The sequence below is a fragment of the Bos mutus genome, chromosome 9 (genome assembly GCF_027580195.1).
Source record: "Bos mutus isolate GX-2022 chromosome 9, NWIPB_WYAK_1.1, whole genome shotgun sequence".
NCBI classification, from domain to species: domain Eukaryota; kingdom Metazoa; phylum Chordata; class Mammalia; order Artiodactyla; family Bovidae; genus Bos; species Bos mutus.
Window position 1 is genome coordinate 12,785,281 of NC_091625.1, and position 19,721 is coordinate 12,805,001.

The 19,721-nt window shown below is 44.5% G+C and overlaps 1 protein-coding gene across 1 annotated transcript; it reads left to right on the forward strand.

The window, feature by feature from the left end:
* The first annotated feature begins 8,867 nt into the window (after positions 1-8,867).
* Positions 8,868-10,803, forward strand: KHDC3L (KH domain containing 3 like, subcortical maternal complex member). Its single transcript, XM_070377144.1, has 3 exons — positions 8,868-9,099; positions 9,258-9,437; positions 9,704-10,803. Exons 1-3 carry the CDS (start codon positions 8,931-8,933, stop codon positions 10,801-10,803), a joined length of 1,449 nt encoding a protein of 482 aa, XP_070233245.1. The 5' UTR covers positions 8,868-8,930.
* The last annotated feature ends 8,918 nt before the right edge of the window (positions 10,804-19,721 follow it).

The following is a 19,721-nucleotide window of genomic DNA, read 5'->3' on the forward strand; positions in this document are numbered from 1 at the left end:
CTGAAAGACACTTCTTAAAGACAGTTTTTGTCCTGAAGAGGGAAAGAAAGACAAAGCAGGAAATTGCAAAGTGGTATCACAGGTACTAGGAAGCAGGAGTGGAGAAGGCAATGGCACCCCACTCCAGTGTTCTTGCCTGGAGAATCCCAGGGACGGGGAGCCTGGTGGGCTGCCGTCTACGGGGTCGCACAGAGTCAGGCACAACTGACGCGACTTAGCAGCAGCAGCAGCGGCAGGAAGCAGGAGGTACAAGGTGTTGCTAGAGAACGTAAGGTCATCAGTCCAGTGAAGGGGCACACCAGTTCAGGGTCTCCAGGGAAACAGAGCCAGAAGGGGACACACACACACACACACACACACACAGGATTATTTCAAGGAATTGGCTTATACAATTGTGTATTTGGCAGGCCTGAAATCTATAGCGCAGGATGGCAGGGGATGATTAAAGTTTTGGGTGGTGAAGATTACAGAACATTGAAATGTAAACATTCAATGCCACTAAGTTGTACATGTACAAATTATTGAAATATTGAGCTGATATGACAGAATTCCTTCTTTTGCAGGGAAACCTGTTCTCCTCTGGAGGGTATCCACATTATCAAGGATACTGTTTTTTACTTAAAATCCGTTGATTGTAGATGTTAATCACACTTACAGAATACCTGCACAGCAACAACTACATTGATATGTGAATAAATAGCTGGATACTATAGAGAACCAAGTGTATTCATAAAACTAACCATTACAAGAAGTATCTTAGGAGACTCCCATAGAATAGTGGCCTCTAACCATGTCCTCAGCTTCCTTTCTCCCACTAGTCTCTTTGCCTCCCACATCTCCCTGACCACATCCAAAGCCAAGCCCTATATCACAGTTGACCCAATTGCCCCCTGCTCCTTCTGCAAAACCTGCTTCAACAGTCTTTCCTTCTCTCATGACTTCTTACCTCAGTCTGGAAACATGCTTCATCCTAAAAGAGTCAGCTTTCAACTCCTCATCTCCCATTCCACCTGTAACCCAGGCTACAGCCTTCCTTTTCCCCAAATTCCTCCGAAAAACAATCCATACTCCTGTGAACCACACTAACTCCTCAATGCTTTATGGCACCTGCCTCTGCATTTCAATGGAATTCATTCTCTCTAGACCTGCACTGTACAATGTAAGTAAAATATTTCATTAGTAATTTATATTGGTTACATGTTAAAATGGTAACACTTTAAATATGCTGACCTAAATGAAATATATTATTAACATTCATTTCACATTTCTTTGTAGTGTAGTCATGAAAAAATTGGAAATTACGTGTCACACATTGTTTCAGTTGGACAGTATTGCTCTAGATAGTTTCCTACGAGCCCCTGTGTGTCTAATCCAACACTCCTTTTCACATTTCTTATCCTGTTTGCACTGATTTTCTTCTGCTCCTTCTTGACACTCCTGATTTGATGCTTTTCTTGGTCTCCCATTCTCTTTGCTTTTCCCCCTCTCTGCCTCATTCACCCTAGGGAGTTCTGTCCATTCTCATGACTTTACCTACCCACATTATAATCTCCATCCAACCATCTCATCCTCTGTCATCCCCTTCTCCTCCTGCCTTCAATCTTTCCCAGCATCAGGATCTTTTCCAATGAGTCAGTTCTTCTCATCAGGTAGCCAAAGTACTGGAGCTTCAGCTTCAGAATCAGTCCTTCCAATGAATATTCAGGACTGATTTACTTTAGGATTGACTGGTTTGATCTCCTTGCCTTCCAAGGGATTCTCAAGAGTCTTCTCCAATATCACAGTTCAAAAGCATCAATACTTTGGCACTCAGCTTTCTTTATAGTCCAACTCTCACATTCATACATGACTACTGGAAAAACTATAGCTTTGACTAGATGGACCTTCATAGCCCAAGCAATGTCTCTGCTTTTTAATATGCTGTCTAGGTTGGTCAAAGCTTTTCTTTCAAGGAGCAAGTATCTTTTAATTTCACGGCTGCATGAAACTTATTTAATTTCATGGGTGCATGAAAATATATTTAAGTATAGTTGTGATAATAAACCTTACAATCATCCTGATTTGTTTGTAATCTGTCTGCTTTTTAAACATTGAAAACACATTTATGTTCTATTTGATATTTTAATGAAAAATCTATGAAAATTTGATTACATATATTAATGTTAAGGCATTTAAAGTTTCAATAACACTTAGCTAAGTTAATAAACTCTATTTTAATAGCTATGGAAGCAGTTGCTTAATTTTGAGGAAATATTAAGTTTTATTGCATATAATTAGCAACAGTACCCTTGGCATTTAACCAAGTACAAATAGATGTCTTCTCCACTCAGAGAAGTCCTGTTAACAATAGGTGCGACACACCAGATTCGGAGGAAACTGCCAGTTAGGACGTGTGTTCTTCAACAAATAAATACCCAGTGCCTCCTCCATGCAGATGCTATTTGAGATGTTGAGGATGCATCAGTGAACAAATAAACAAAGATTCGTGTCCTCACGGTGCTTGTAGTTGAGTGCCTGCTCTACGCTGGGGACACAATAGGGATAAGAGAGACCAGAATGCTCATCCGTGTGGAGTTCAAGTTTTTAGTGGTGAGAAAGAGACAACAGGTTGCTAAACATAGTATGTAAAACAGGGGAAAGGGAAACAGGAGTGAGAGATCACTAGTAATGTGTCCTGAGAACGCTTCATAGAGCCTTGCATTTGAGTGGAAACCTAAAGGGAGGGAGCATTAGGGTTTGTTTTGTTCTTACTTATTTGCATTAATTATGTCTGTTTAATAGCAGTAATAGTATACATGTTGTTTCACAACTTCCTTTTTTTTCACTTACTAGACTACAAACATATATTTTTTTTACATCCCTATAAATGTAGATCTATATCATAATTACCAGGTCTCCTAAATTTTTAAACAGGTTCTTTGAAATGTTCAAATTATTTGGAGCTGTTTATCTGTGTCTTTCTCTTGAGTTTTTCTTAAGCTGTGCCCATCTAAATGAGTGGGTTAAAGGTATCGTGTATTTAAACATATAAGAACTGTAATACACACTGTGCAGCAGAGAGCTTCTGTCCACTGGTATGTCCCAAGTTCAGTGAAAGTCCACCCTTCTCGTGACCTTGGACTTTGTGAAGTCTCTAGCCACTCTAGGTTGGTCCTGCTACTAATAGTGCATGCTCAGTTGCTCAGTCTTCTCCAACTCTTCGCCACCCCATGGACTATGGCCCACCAGGCTCCTCTGTCCATAGGATTCTCCAAGCAAGAATACTGGAGTGGGTTGCCATGTCCTCCACCAGGAGATCTTCCCCACCCAGGGATCGAACCCAGGTCTCCTGCGTCTCCTGCATTTGCAGGTGGGTTCTTTACCACTAGCACCACCTGCTGCTAAGGTGAGAGAAAAACAGAAAAACTTGTCCTGCCTGCGCACTGCAAAACTTACCCGAGAAGTGTTTTCCTTCGGTCTCAAACAAGGAGGGAAATAAATACATGCCCCTAAGGACCAGTTCAAGAGATGGAGAGGCAGTAAGAGAACTCACTGGCCACACTGGCCCAGAAGCATCACCAGAATCAGGTTGGTCCCTCAGTCTCCCTGTGCCCAGCAGTGTCCTGCCCAGGGGACCCCCAGGGTTCTGGAGGCCTGCCTGTTCAGGCTGGGAGTGGGCTCTGGCTGGGTACCAATTCCTGTTCCCTCCCTCCTTGGCAGCACTGCTAGCCAGAGCCACCCCCTTGCCCCCCTGCTCTGTGTGATGGAGGTGGGGGTTCCAGGGCCAGCCAAGTTGATGGTCATAAATACTGTGGCCTGTCTTCACATTCACCTCGAAAATTGTCTGGGACACTGGCTCCAAGTGCAGGGACTCACTGTGAGTGGCGGGACACTCCAGGGAACCCAGGGCAGCCCACTCAGTGGCGAACCTGGCAGGAAAATCCAAGGAGCCCGCACATCACCCTCAATGCAGGTCCAGTGGAGAAAAACCCACACGCTCCCACTTCCAAGTAGTGTCTTAGTACTTACCAGGCAACCAAAAACAGTGTAAAGAAAAGGGATAAAACTTTTTTTTTTTTTAAGGGAGCATTGGGGTCTCAAAGCCAACTTTTGAATAACAGGAATTCTAGAAAACAAAAGGGGAAAACGATGAACAAAATAATTTAAAAGTATTTCCCAAAGATTAAAGTCAGAAAGGCCTAAACATCTCAAAAACACCACTGGAACCTAGGGGACAATGAAGCAAAGAATGAGATTTTGAGGGAAAAATCATTTCCACCCAAGAATTTATACAGCCAGATGTCCAACTAACTGGGCAGATAGAATGAAAATATTTTCAGACATGCATTCTTCCTCAGGATATGATAGAGGATTTATTTGCTTAATCAAAATATAAGGATGTCTCTCTCTTAAGAGAACTAAAATAACGAAACCATTGCCTCAGAGACCCTATACTTGGTGGGGGAAACTCAGGGTTCTCAAGGTGAATGCAGCCAGGGAGCCCCAACCTTACCTGACCTCCCCCACTTTCTCCAAATCCACCCACACCCTGGACACAGAAACACTCCCAAGTATTTCGCCAAGGCTGGTAGTGAAAAGCAAAGAAAGGGGTTAATCCTTTTACTCTTGAAAATTCTAAAGCTAATATTTTAACCCAAACTGGACTCCCCAAACTGAGGAGACAATGAAATATAACTTTAAAAAAAACATATTTCACATCTAGGTACAATATTCAAGTACTTTAGAATGAAGCAATCTCTCTGGCAAATACTCAGATGGCCACTGAGAATTACAAGGAACTGCAATATCATATCTAGAAACATTATAGGAAGAAATTTGCCAGCTGTGAGGTTTCCAAGAGAACTCCTAAATTCTAAACCACCTTTCCCTTCATTCCATGGAGTAAAGCATTTCATTTCAAAACTTCACTTGAAACCTATTTTTATATCTTTTTGTTGCCCGTTGCTCTTAAACTCTACCTGGAAAATGTATTTCTCATTTTAACTAACCCAGCACATTAGACACAAGCTTCTACTACCACAATTATTTTGAATACTTCCGCTTCATATTTCAGTCTCGTTATCAGCTTGCAAGTGTCTGTTTCTTTCTTCAGCTTGCTTATGATTATCTGCTTCCTTCTTGGAATTCAGTTAACTCATCCCCAGAATCCTGGAAGGTAATCAGAAACAGTAGAAAAAAAGAAAGAGATAATTTACACTAGATATCATGAGGATCATCTTGAAGATGATTATATGTATATCAGTTTAATAATTTTGCCTGAACGCTATCAATACTGCTATAAAATATGAAAATAAACAAAAACAACAAAAAGTAAGTCATGGGGTCCAGAGAGCCCAGGATCCAACAGTGGGTGGTAAGTAATCCACAGCAGGTCCCAGAGAACAGCTGGCTTAGATAAAATTGGTTAAGTCTGCAGGAGCTGGGTAGAATCTTTAAACATTTTGAATCACTATATTCAATAAAGGGCCTGGAAGTACTGGGGAGACACACAGCTGGGGAGAGTTTGGGAATAAAGGAGGAGTACATAGAAAAATAAGCATTTGAAAAAAGCAAAAGTAGTATTTGAACAAGAATTCAATTCATAACATCAATAAAAACAAAACTTGGTGCTAGAAATTGCAATAAACTCTATGCAGCTATGAATATTGTCTATAAGGCCATAGTAATATAGACTTGCATATTGATCTAACAGAATTGTATAGTGAATCGGCAGGATACCGGGTCTGATGTGTGCAGGTAAGATGGAGGACCAGAGTAAAAGTTATTGAGTGATTTCTGTGAGAGTGAATTCTGTGCACCCAAAGGAGTGTTTAGAGACTTCTTTGAAAATTAATATTTTTATTTTTTCAAATTATAAAAACCAAACCACCAGTCCTTCTTAATCTTTTGTTCTACTTTAAAACTTACTATGATATTTACGAGCTTAGAAAGTTTTAACAGTTATGTTTAATGGCTTCTGAATGGCATAGGGTACCACTGACAAATTTAATTAACTAAACATCCTCATACATGGCAAAATGATTGCAAAGTAATCAAATAACAAGAACTTTTGGGTCGGGAAGATCCCCTGGAGAAGGAAATGGCTACCCACTCCAGTATTCTTGCCTGGAGAATACCATGTAGAGGAGACCGGAAGGCTATATTTCATGGGGTCACAAAGAGTTGGACACAACTGAGCAGCTAATACTTTCACTTTCTGAATTACTAGTTCCTACAAATCAAATACACAAAACATTAATATATTGAATATAAACTGGGACTTCATCTCAAAGTCACATATATAAACCCATTACCTAATTATATATTTTAAATTGGAATTGCAAAAACATCTAATATGTTAAATTATCTAAAATATTACAGAAACATAAAACACTATGTATTGGGTTGGCGAAAATTTCATTCAGATTTTTACATAAGATGTTACAGAAAAGCCAGATGATCTTTTTTGCTAACCCAATATATGGATTCCTTTCTTTTTTAAAACCACTGGAGATTAACTAAAGTAAAAAAAAAAAAAAAAACTACTTATACTTTATTTATTTATTTTTGGCTTCAATGCATCTTCATTGCTGCATGTGGGCTTTCTCTAGTCGTGAGCAGCTCACAGACTCTAGAGCTGGGACGGGAGAGTTGTGGTGCAGGAGCTTAGCTGTATGTGGAATCTTCCTGCAGCAGGGATCAAATCTATGTCCCCGGCATTAGCAGGTAGACTCTTAACCACTAGACCACCAGGGAAGTCCTAAACTGCTTATATTTAAATGTGTAAAATTGGACCAATTTTGACATATAGACACATCCAGTGAAACCACCACTGTAATCAAGATAATGCCCATTGCATCATCCCAACACTAGGAGGGTACCCTAGTGTCTCTTTCCAGTCCCTTCCCCTTTTGACCCCATCCCTAGGCAATCACGTCCTGACTTCTATCACTATAGATTAGCTTGCATATTCTAGGATTTTACATAAATGAGAGGCTGTTTTTTAATACAAGGACTAATACTATGGTTTCAATTCTCTTAAACATTTCTATACCTGATTCTGAAACTTCAAAGAAGTAAAAGATCTCAAGACACATACACACACACACAGGTGACAATAACATACATAGAACTGACAGTACCCTTGTAAACCAACTAAGGAATACAAATATCATCCTGTAGCATTTTGATACTGGAAAGAGACTACACGCCAGAGATTTTCATGGGGATGCTTCCTGAACTGTATTCTTGTAGGTGAGATTGATAGGACCTCACATGTCAACTCCTAGTTGCTGTGTGAGTCACTCCATAACCTCCAGAGAAGATGGCTATGGAGCCCAGATCCTTGGGTTTCAGTTATATGCTCACTTAACTGCTCTGCCTTCCCACAGAAGTTTCTAACTCTATCCCGTGACCCCTTGGAATGGATTTTGCCCTTCTTTAGCTCCGAGTTCATATTCAGCTTAGGTCTCAAGACTTTAGACCCTGTCAGACACCTGTGAATTTCTCATGCACTTCTTTGGCCTCAGAACTCCCACAGAGCATACAAGAAGGAGCCTACCTGAATCCCGAGGACCTCCAGCCACTGGATCTGAGCACAATACCCCAACTCCTGATGGGAAGGGCTTCCCTGGTGGCTCAGTGGGTAAAGAGTCTGCCTACAGTGAGGGAGAAGTGAGTTCGATCCCTGGCTTGGGAATATCCCCTAGAGAAGGAAATGGCAACCCACTCCAGTATTTTTGCCTGGAGAAGTCCATGGACAGAGGAGCCTGGTGGGCTAGAGTCCATGGGGTCACAAATAGTCGGACTCGACTGAATGACTAACATGTGACTGATGGGAAAGCTGTGTAGCTTCATCTTCCCAAGTAGTGGTTAAGTAATGCTTTAAGCTGGACCAAAAAATCAAGAAATGGAGGTACAATCGTGTTTCAAGAGATTTTCCTCTGGGATCCAAACCACGTGGACCATGCACTGTTGGGTGTGTTCAGCCATCTCTCAAAAGTTAAGGCAGAAGCTGGAAATTCGGTGGTATCTGGGGAGGGACAGGGTTCAGGAGGAAGTGGGGGGCTTACTTTGGCCTCTGAATACCTTTTACACTCCTTCAGATTTTTGTTTCTCCGATGTCTTTAATTGGATTTTTCCATTAAAAAGTTATTCCAACCCCTCACGAATGCTAAACTGGTCCCCTTAAAACTGTCTGAAATGCACCTGCGTGTGCCTATCTAACACTTTGTGACCCCATTGACTGTAGCCCACCAGGCTCCTTTGTCCATGGGATTCTCCAGGCAAGAATACCGGAGTGGGTTGTCATTCCTTTCCCCAGAGGATCTTGCCAACCCAGGGATCAAACCCGAGTCTCCCGCACTGCAGGCACATTCTTTACCGTCTGAGCCACCAAGAAATGTACCTGAAAGTGAAAGTCGCTCAGTAGGGTCCGACTCTGCGACCCCATGGACTGTATAGTCCATAGAATTCTCCAGGCTAGAATACTGGAGTGGGTAGCCTTTCCCTTCTCCAGGGGATCTTCCCAACCCAGGGATCGAACCCAGGTCTCCGCATTGCAGACGGATTATTTACCAGCTGGGCCACCAGGGAAGCCCCCCAAAATGCACCTGGATCTCTGCAAATACGGATTCGCGCCACTGAAAGGCGTCCCGATGTGGGCTCTTCCCTCACATCTCTGGGACTGTCCCAGCCTGAGTCCACCGTTACGGCTTCCGCAGCTTCTCGGCCGTGGCCGCCCGCGGGGCGCGCAGGGAAGAGGGAGGCTTAAGCGCCGCCCGGGGGCGAGCCCCAGAGCAGCTGAGCCCGCCGGAAGCAGCAGCAGCTGCGAGTGTTTGAGGCGAGGCCTGCGAGCCAATAAGGCCGCGGGGTGGGGCGGCGCCGGCCAAAGGCCCTAGAAATGCGGGAGCGCGGGCTGCTCTTGCGCTGTGTGGCGGGCCGACTACAGCATGGCCTCTCCCAAGCGGTTTCCGACGCTCGTTCAGCTGGAGCAGCGAGAAGGGACGCTCTTCGAGGTGCTTGGTAACCTCACCAAGCGGCCCTACTGGTTTCACTCCGAGTACCTGAAGAGCCCGAAGGCAGTTCACCTGGAGGCCTGGCTGGTGGAAGCGATCTTCGGTGAGTGGGCCCGAGAGGGCAAGCCAAGGCAGCCGCTCGGCCCCGGGGTGGCCGCGTCCTCGGCAGGCCTCTCTTGCGGTCCAGGCTGCTCTTCAGCGCCCCTGCTGCCGCCTCCCCTCTCGCCCCCGCTGCTAACGACGTCTTTGCTTCCCGCGCAGGCCGGGGTGGAGAACACATCCCTCACGTCGAGTGTGTGTCACAGACCCTGCTTCACGTTCATCAGTGGGATCCGGACGGCGAGGCTGAAATCTTGATATTTGGCCGGCCTTATTACCAGCAGGATGTATCCAAGATGATCATGAACTTGGCTGACTATCACCGTCAACTCCGGGCGCGAAGTACGCGGGTGGAAACCATGAAAGGCACCCTAGGCAGGCCCCGGGTTCTTGGGAGAGGTCCTGATGCTTCCCGGCTGTGCCTGGGCAGCGGTCTCACTCTTTTAGTTCTCCTGGGAGAGGGTTTCCTCTTTGCAAGGGATCTAGAAGAGCGAACTGACCTCCTGTTCTCAGATTTCGGACCCCTAGCCCCGCAGCCCGAACGGATAACCCCCTTTGTGGGACGCATGGGACACAGGTGCGACTTCCTCTCTCTGCTGTTCTTCCAGGCTCTGAGAAGGCTCCTGCCCGGGAGGCGGCCACCCAGCGATCCCCAGACGCAGTCCAAGAGGCCGGGACCCAGCGGTCCCCAGACGCAGTCCAGGAGGCCGGGACCCAGCGATCCCCAGACGCAGTCCAGGAGGCCGGGACCCAGCGATCCCCTAGCGCAAACCAGCAGGCGGCGATTCAGCTGTCATCCGGGAAAGTCCGGGAGACTGGAACCCAGCGATCCCCCAGCGCTGCCCGAGAGGCCGGGACCCAGCGATCCCCCAGCGCAATCCAGCAGGCGGCGACCCAATCGTCACCCGAGAAAGTCCAGGAGACTGGGACCCAGCGGTCCCCCGGCGCAGCCCGCGAGGCGGCCACCCAGCGGTCCCCCGGCGCTGCCCGCGAGGCGGCCACCCAGCGGTCCCCCGGCGCAGCCCGCGAGGCGGCCACCCAGCGGTCCCCCGGCGCTGCCCGCGAGGCGGCCACCCAGCGGTCCCCCGGCGCTGCCCGCGAGGCGGCCACCCAGCGGTCCCCCGGCGCTGCCCGCGAGGCGGCCACCCAGCGGTCCCCCGGCGCAGCCCGCGAGGCGGCCACCCAGCGGTCCCCCGGCGCAGCCCGCGAGGCGGCCACCCAGCGGTCCCCCGGCGCTGCCCGCGAGGCGGCCACCCAGCGGTCCCCCGGCGCTGCCCGCGAGGCGGCCACCCAGCGGTCCCCCGGCGCTGCCCGCGAGGCGGCCACCCAGCGGTCCCCGGCGCTGCCCGCGCGAGGCGGCCACCCAGCGGTCCCCCGGCGCTGCCCGCGAGGCGGCCACCCAGCGGTCCCCCGGCGCTGCCCGCGAGGCGGCCACCCAGCGGTCCCCCGGCGCTGCCCGCGAGGCGGCCACCCAGCGGTCCCCCGGCGCTGCCCGCGAGGCGGCCACCCAGCGGTCCCCCGGCGCTGCCCGCGAGGCGGCCACCCAGCGGTCCCCCGGCGCAGCCCGCGAGGCGGCCACCCAGCGGTCCCCCGGCGCAGCCCGGGAAGCCGGAACCCAGAGCTTCCTCGAAGTTACGCAGGATCCAGATACCAGTTTCTGAAGGCGTTCCGCGCTCAGGAGCAAGAGAGCGAGGCAAGGTCCAAATGAAAGCCCTTCCTGGAATCCTGTTCTCCTAAGTCCCGTTCTGCTGCAGAAGCTGAGAAAAGAATGGTGTGCGTTTTTGATTTTTGGTTTCCCTGGTCCCCGCCACTCCCTGCTAAAGGTTTGCAAACATGAATCTGAAGAGTTCTAATAAAGAATCAAATTTCCCTAACGTCTGTTATTAATAACTGGCAGAGTGATGCGGAGGGAGAAGCACCTTCCTCCAGCAGCAGCTATTGCTCTGGACTGCATCCATCTAGATGCATACGTGCTAAGTCGCTTCAGTCGTGTCTGACTCTTCACTATCCTGTGGACTGTAGCCTCCTCATTCCATTGGATTCTCCAGAAAAGAATGCTGGAGGTGGTTGCTATGCTCTTCACTAGGGGATCTTCCCCCCACTGGGATCCAACCCGCATCTCTGACGTCTCCTGATTGGCAGGCGGGTTCTTTACCGCTAGCGCCACCTGGGAGGACCCCTACCCATAACACAGGTGAGAGCTTTTAGTTTTGCACCCGCCCGGGGCCTCAATCTCTCCCGCCTCGGTCAGGAGCTTCCCCAGTGCTCGCGCCTGGCTTTGCAAGGTGAGGGACCTCCAGGGCCGGCAAGTCTGTCCTCATGGGAAAACTTTCCAATCCTGCGATGTTTCTACTCAAAGTGACATGGGACGCGAAAACTTGGTTTCAACCCGGGCCTCACGGCTGGGTGCAAGCGACTTCCCAGCTTGAGCAACTGCTGGCTAGGAGGGAAAACTGAAAGGGCCAGGACAATCCAGCAGTCCTCTCAAAGTCCTGCGCGGGTCACTCAACCTTGAGTGATGGTTTGAAGTTATTGAGACACAAGCAGTGCTGGTGACTCTTCTCGACCAATTAGTAACCACAGGAGTGGGGTGCTCTTTGTCACTTTAGGATTGAAACATACTTGACATGTTCAGTTCAGATCAGTCGCTCAGTCGTGTCCGACTCTTTGTGTCACCATGAATCGCAGCATGCCAGGCCTCCCTGTCCATCACCAACTCCCAGAGTTTACCCAAACTCATGTCCATTGAGTCGGTGATGCCACCCAGCCATCTCATCCTCTGTTGTCCCCTTCTCCTCCTGCCCCCAATCCCTCCCAGCATCAGGGTCTTTTCCAATGAGTCAACTCTTTGCATGAGGTGGCCAAAGTATTGGAGTTTCAGCTTTAGCATCAGTCCTTCCAATGAACACCCAGGACTGATCTCCTTTAGAATGGACTGGTTGGATCTCCTTGCAGTCCAAGGGACTCTCAAGAGTCTTCTCCAACACCACACTTCAAAAGCATCAATTCTTTGGTGCTCAGCCTTCTTCACAGTCCAACTCTCACATCCATACATGACCACTGGAAAAACCATAGCCTTGACTAGATGGACCTTTGTTGGCAAAGTAATGTCTCTGCTTTTCCATATGCTATCTAGGTTGGTCATAACTTTCCTTCCAAGGAGTAAGTGTCTTTTAATTTCATGGCTGCAATCACCATCTGCAGTGATTTTGCAGCCCCCCAAAATAAAGTCTGACACTGTTTACACTGTTTCCCCATCTATTTCCCATGAAGTGATGGGACAAGATGCCATGATCTTCGTTTTCTGAATGTTGAGCTTTAAGCCAACTTTTTCACTCTCCTCTTTCACTTTCATCAAGAGGCTTTTCAGTTCCTCTTCACTTTATGTCATAAGGGTGGTGTCATCTGCATATCTGAGGTTATTGATATTTCTCCCGGCAATATTGATTCCAGCTTGTGTTTCTTCCAGTCCAGCGTTTCTCATGATGTACTCTGCATAGAAGTTAAATAAGCAGGGTGACGATATACAGCCTTGACATACTCCTTTTCCTATTTGGAACCAGTCTGTTGTTCCATGTCCAGTTCTAACTGTTGCTTCCTGACCTGCATACAGATTTCTCAAGAGGCAGGTCAGGTAGTCTGGTATTCCCATCTCTTTCAGAATTTTCCAGTTTATTGTGATCCACACAGTCAAGGCTTTGGCATAGTCAATAAAGCAGAAATAGATGTTTTTCTGGAACTCTCTTGCTTTTTCAACATTTAACTTGACATGTTACACTGTGTAAATTTTAGGTGTACAACACTCTATCAGTTTGGCTTCCTGTTCCTGGCTGCCAACTGGGATGCTGGTCCCCTCACTAGAAGTAAACTGTTAACAGCTGGGTGTTAGGATTAAAAAAAAAAAAAAACCCACAAATCAAAGCACAAATCAATTTAGTGCTATGAAATTTTCATTTTAAAAATACAAGGAAACCCAATTTTAAAGAGCAGGCAGTGGTATGTCTGTTGTAGACCCTCTAGTCACTACTAATGACCACTCCAATTTTAAATAAGCTTTTGGTTTATGAGGGAATAAAGATGCAAAGCTGAATTTACAAATAGGTTATTAACTATTTTCAGAAGAGCCAAGGGAAGCCAAGGCTGAGTGAGCTCTAAACATTTAAGACTCAATAGACTGAAAGGTCCAACTGAAGCTACATCAGAGAAGAATTAAGACTCATCCTTGATTCCCCCCCTGCCCCTCCCCTCCAGCTGTAAGTAGTACACACCTTTCAACAATTTAACTTGCACTTTATGTAATTGTATACACCTTTTTGCTCCTCCTAGCAGCTTGATTTTCCTGAGGATGGTTACAGTTTCATTTAGCCCTCCCCTTAGTGGTTGATTAGTTTCCCAAATTACTCAATTACAAACTGCTGCCTTTAATTTCTACTTGCTCCTTCAGTCCTCCTAACTGGAGATCCACCAACATCAGTGTTCACAGCAGCACTATTTATAGTAGCCAAAATATGGAACCAGCCTAGGTGTCCAACAACAGAAGAATGAATAAAGAAGATGTGGTACATACATACACAATGATATATTACTTAGCCATAAGAATGAAATTGTCACTTACAACAACGTGGATGGACCTAGAGTATTATGCTTAGTTAAGTCAGAGAAAAACAAATACTGTTATCACTTGTATATGGAATCTAAAAAATAAACTAATATATATAACAAAACAGAAATAGACTTACAGATACAGAGAACAAATTAGTGGTTACCAATGAGGATGAGGTAGGGGGATGGGCAAGATAGGTGAATATAACTAAGAGATACAAACTACTATGTATACAATTGATAGGGAACAAGAGTCTCTTCTTGTGCTGCACAGGGACATATAGCCATTATTTTGTAATAACTAAGTGGAGTGTAAGCTGTAAAACTACTGAACCACTATGTTGTACACCTAAAACTAACATATTTTAAATCAACTCTACTTAAATAATAAAAAGTTTTTTTTTTTTAATCCTGAAGAATTCTGGAAACACTGACTTGCACATTTCTACAAGTAAAATGACTGAGGGTTAGTAAAGAAGTCAGCCTAAACAGATTTTTAACAGGCTGAATAGAGGCACCAAAGAAAAAGGTTCGCTGTTGACAGACTGGAAAACGCCTGAGCTAGCCGTGGAGCTCATGTAACAGCCTGGCCAGGGCCCCCTGCTCGGCTGTGCGAGGTTGGCACTATTTCACTATTTCCCTTATCAGAATTCCTTAACTCCACACTTTTGATCAAAACAAGGCCTCTTAAAATATCACTATTAAGAGTGGAAACCAAACATGTGCTTCCTGATGTGATGCACTGTGAAAGACACAGTATGATTTACCCAATATTTTTGCCAAAAATATACAACCTAGATCTAACCATGCTGCTGCTAAGTCACTTCAGTCGTGTCCAACTCTGTGCGACCCCATAGACGGCAGCCCACTAAGCTCCTCTGTCCCTGGGATTTTCCAGTCAAGAATACTGGAGTGGGTTGCCATTTCCTTCTCCAAACCATGAGGAAGCACCAAAAAACAACAGGATTTGTGAGCAAGAAAAAGATAAAAGCAGATTGTTTGAGAACAGTGAATCCTGATGCACACTTTAGGGGCAGTGTAAACAGGTTGGTAGCGAATCATTTAGTGTGGAGGGTGTCTTTCAGTGGGCTCACTAGAGCTATTAAAATTTACAATGTCAGCTGTTTATGCATTCTCTGGAAATCTTGGGAATACAGCTATGGAGCATAAGTGACAGGCTATTTCTGTTATGTCCACCTGTATGCTTCAATTTAATATATATTTTCACTATTTACAGCATCAGAATTTTTCACTAGACCCTAAGGAAAAACTTTATTACAGCCTTCTCAGGTCCTTCTGAAGCACATGTAAAATGAGACTCTAAAAAGGCTCTCATCTTATAGCCTCAGCACCTAAAAAGGTGGTTGTGATTATAACTGGAATTGCACTGAGTTCTGAGAAGACTGACCACAAATGTGCAACCCTGGACTTTGCTAGCCAAGAACATAGTGTCTTCACTTATTCAGCTGTTTATCCTTCCTCCTTCTACCCTTTGCATTAATGTGAAGCAGGACGTAATAAGTTAGTATTTTTATAATCCCTAAGGTAAAACAGAGGGGGAAAATCTCTTTAAAGTATTGTTAAAATGATAAATAAAAATTTATCTAACATAATGAAAGAGGAAAAGAACAAAAAAGACATGATAGGAAACAAAGCAAAATGGCAGACAAATTCAATCATATTGATAATTACATTAAAGTAGAATGGGCTAAGTCCCCCACTCAAAAAGCAGAGATATTCCAACTAGATAAAGACAGATGCAAAAGACTATATAGAATAGTATTCTATCAATACTTAAATGTCCAGAAAATGTGACTTAGTGGAGACAGACAGCAGACTGCCTGGAGCTGGAGGCAGGAGGGATGACAGACTTTGTAAAGGGATGGAAAAGTTCCCAAGCTGGCCTGTGTTGATGGTGGCACAACTCAAAAGTTTGTTAAAAAGAAAGTAAACTGTACACTCACATTTTTATATTATGTAACCAACTAAGTGCATTTTTAAAAATTGCAGTTCAATAGCACTAATACCTCGGAGAAGGCAATGGCACCCCACTCCAGCACTCTTGCCTGGAAAAGCCCATGGGCAGAGGAGCCTGGTGGGCTGCAGTCCATGGGGTCGTGAAGAGTTGGACATGACTGAGCGACTTCACTTTCACTTTTCACTTTCATGCATTGGAGAAGAAAATGGCAACCCACTCCAGTGTTCTTGCCTGGAGAATCCCAGGGACGGGGGAGCCTGGTGGGCTGCTGTCTATGGGGTCACACAGAGTCGGATACAACTGAAGCGACTTAGCAGCAGCAGCACTAATACCTAAATTCTCTAAAATAAAGATTGTTGACAAAGATGTAGAGCGACTGGAAGTCTCATACATTGCTGAAAGGAATGGAAATTGGTTCAGTCACCTTGACAACTTGAACTTACACACACCCTATCACCTAGCAATTTCAATCCTAGATATATACTCAATAGAAATGCACATATGTATGCACCCAATTATGTACAATTTTCATAGTAGCCCTATTTGTTATAAGTTCAAATAGGGAACAATCAAAGTACATATCAACAGGATGGAAAACTAAAGGTTTATTCATACAATGGAAATATAACTGCTGGCAACATGAACAAATCTTACAATGAGTCCAATTATAGTTGTCACAACAGTAGTTATCCTTGGGGATGCAAGCAGGGGCTTCTGGAGTGTAACTAATGCCTTTTTCCCCTCTGGCTTCTGGCTTAATGGATGTGTTGTTTGATGAATCTTTTCACACTGTGGATATACATGGCTTTGGTATGAATAGAATGCTCTACATCAATAAAATGTTTACCAAAATTACAGAAAAATATTTGGAGTAATAGAAAACTTCTTAAAGGGACTATATGAGCAGTGAGATTTTGTAATTACTTTAATACTTTACATATCACCTTATTTAAAAATATTGAGGATGTAAGTATGTTTGTCATCAGAAAAATCAACAATGCTATTTTTGAACATGGTACTAGTAGGTATTTCTATTCTGGCAACATGTTAGAAAAAAAATTGTTGTCCTGTCCCTTAATAGAGTAACAAATACTATGTATTCTTAACAAATTAAGTGTATTCTAACTCCTCTTAAAACACACATGCACACACAGAGAATGGGACTAAATTCAATCATGGAGAAAAATAAAAGCACATGGGAAAGTATAATGGAGATGTGAGATGCTAGAATCAACGTTTTGGTTCAAATCTCACACATCACCACATCCTAGTTGTGTGACCTCAGCAATTTACTGAGACTGCAAGCATCCTGTGCTTACCACAAGGCCTGGTATGTGACACAAGCTCTTATCAATACATATATAACTAGAATTACTTTCAAGTTCTGAAAACTAGAATGACAGAACAACTACTCTTTTTAGATATTGAATATTGCATTAGTTTTCTAGGGCTACCATCACAAAATAACAGACAAGGTAGCTTAAACAACATATTGCTGAGCATTACTTTATTAGCGTGTGATATGAGTGCAATTGTACGGTAGTTTGAGCATTCTTTGGCATTGCCTTTCTTTGGGATTGGAATAAAAACTGACCTTTTCCAGTCCTGTGGCCACTGCTGAGTTTTCCAAATTTGCTGGCACAGTGAGTGCAACACTTGCACAGCATCATCTTTCAGGATTTGAAATAGCTCAACAGCAATACATGAACCGTGAACTTCCAGATGTTCAAGCTGATTTTAGAAAAGGCAGAGGAACCAGAGACCAAATTGCCAACATCCGCTGGATTGTGGAAAAAGCAAGAGAATTCCAGAAAAACATCTATTTCTGCTTTATTGACTATGCCAAAGCCTTTGACTGTGTGGATCACAATAAACTGTGGAAAATCCTGAAAGAGATGGGAATACCAGATCACCTGACCTGCCTCTTGAGAAATCTGTATGCAGGTCAGGAAGCAACAGTTAGAACTGGACACGGAACAACAGACTGGTTCCAAATAGGAAAAGGAGTACATCAAGGCTGTATATTGTTACCCTGCTTATTTAACTTACATGCAGTGTACATCATGAGAAACGCTGGACTGGAAGAAGCACAAGCTGGAATCAAGATTGCCGGGAGAAATATCAATAACCTCAGATATGCAGATGACACCACCCTTATGGCAGAAAGTGAAGAGGAACTCAAAAGCCTCTTGATGAAAGTGAAAGAGGAGAGTGAAAAAGTTGGCTTAAAACTCAACATTCAGAAAACGAAGATCATGGCATCTGGTCCCATCACTTCATGGGGAAACAGTGGAAAGAGTGTCAGACTTTATTTTGGGGGGCTCCAAAATCACTGCAGATTGTGACTGCAGCCATGAAATTAAAAGATGCTTACTCCTTGGAAGGAAAGTTATGACCAACCTAGATAGCATATGGAAAAGCAGAGACATTACTTTGCCAACAAAGGTCCATCTAGTTAAGGCTATGGTTTTTCCTGTGGTCATGTATGGATGTGAGAGTTGGACTGTGAAGAAAACTGAGCGCCGAAGAATTGATGCTTTTGAAGTGTGGTGTTGGAGAAGACTCTTGAGAGTCCCTTGGACTGTAAGGAGATCCAACCAGTCCATTCTAAAGGAGATCAGTCCTGAGTGTTCATTGGAAGGACTGATGCTAAAGCTGAAACTTCAATACTTTGGCCACCTCATGCAAAGAGTTGACTCATTGGAAAAAGACTCTGATGCTGGGAGGGATTGGGGGCAGGAGGAGAAGGGGACGACAGAGGATGAGATGGCTGGATGGCATCACTGACTCGATGGATGTGAGTCTGAGTGAACTCCAGGAGTTGGTGATGGACAGGGAGGCCTGGCGTGTTGCGATTCATGGGGTCGCAAAAAGTCGGACACGACTGAGTGAACTGAACTGAACTGGCTTAAACAACAGATACTTATTTTTTCAAATAAAATAAGTATCTTATTTTATTTAAAATGAGTATTTCTGGAGGCTATAAGCCCAAGCTCAAGGAGTCAGAAGGTTTGGTTTCTTCTGAGGCCCCTCTCCTTGGCTTACAGAGATGGCTGCCTTCTTGCTGTGCCCTCACCTGGTCTTTCCTTTGGTCATGCACATACCTGTATCTGTATTTCCTCTTATTAATAAAAGTCACACTGGCCCACAAATGACCTCATTTAACCTTAATCACCTCTTTAAAGACCCTATTTCAAACAGAGTCACATTCTGAGGTACTGAGGTTAGGACTTCAACATGTCAATATGTACAAAGAGTAGAGAACAGGATCATATAGTAACTTAGTTTAGGATAATTTTTGGAAAATTGGAGTAAGTTTTAAGCATAAACTTCTTCCTCTAAATGTTGAATAGTCAAAATACATCCAAAAGTTTTTATAAAAATCCCATTAGTAAATACCTGTAGGAGTATTTATCAAATTTCTACAACAGGAGTAAAAGTAGGCACTCCTAAGCTTAACTGTAAAAGGTGAGGATGAGGGGAAAATCACACAGAAAACAGTAATTGGTTTAACTACATACAATAAAAATCTTTGTATGCAAAAAACTTGAGCAGCAAAGGGGTGGACAATATTGGTTATAATGGATCATTATTTGTTATAAAAGCTTATACAGATAATAAAAACCCTTATCTTCAGAGTTGAAAAAAGTAATGACAGAAAAGAATAAAGAAAAATGTAAAAAGCTTTTAACAAAAATGTGAAGCAAAGTAGAATAATGTTCAGTATCACTTGTAATCAAAGATTTGTGTTGTTGTTGAGTCACTAAGTCATGTCCGACCCTTTGTGACTCCATGGACTGTGGCATGCCAGGCTCCTCTGTCCCCTACTATCTCGAGTGATTGCTCAAATTCATGTTCACTGAATCAGTGATGCTATCTAACCATCTCATTTTCTGCCACCTTCTTCTTTCGCCTTCAGTCTTTCCAAGAAACAGGGCCTTTTCCAATGAGTTGGTCTTCATATCAGGTAGTGAAGTATTAGAGCTTCAGCATCAGTCCTTCCAATCAATATTCAGGGTTGATTTCCTTTAGGATTGACTGGTTTT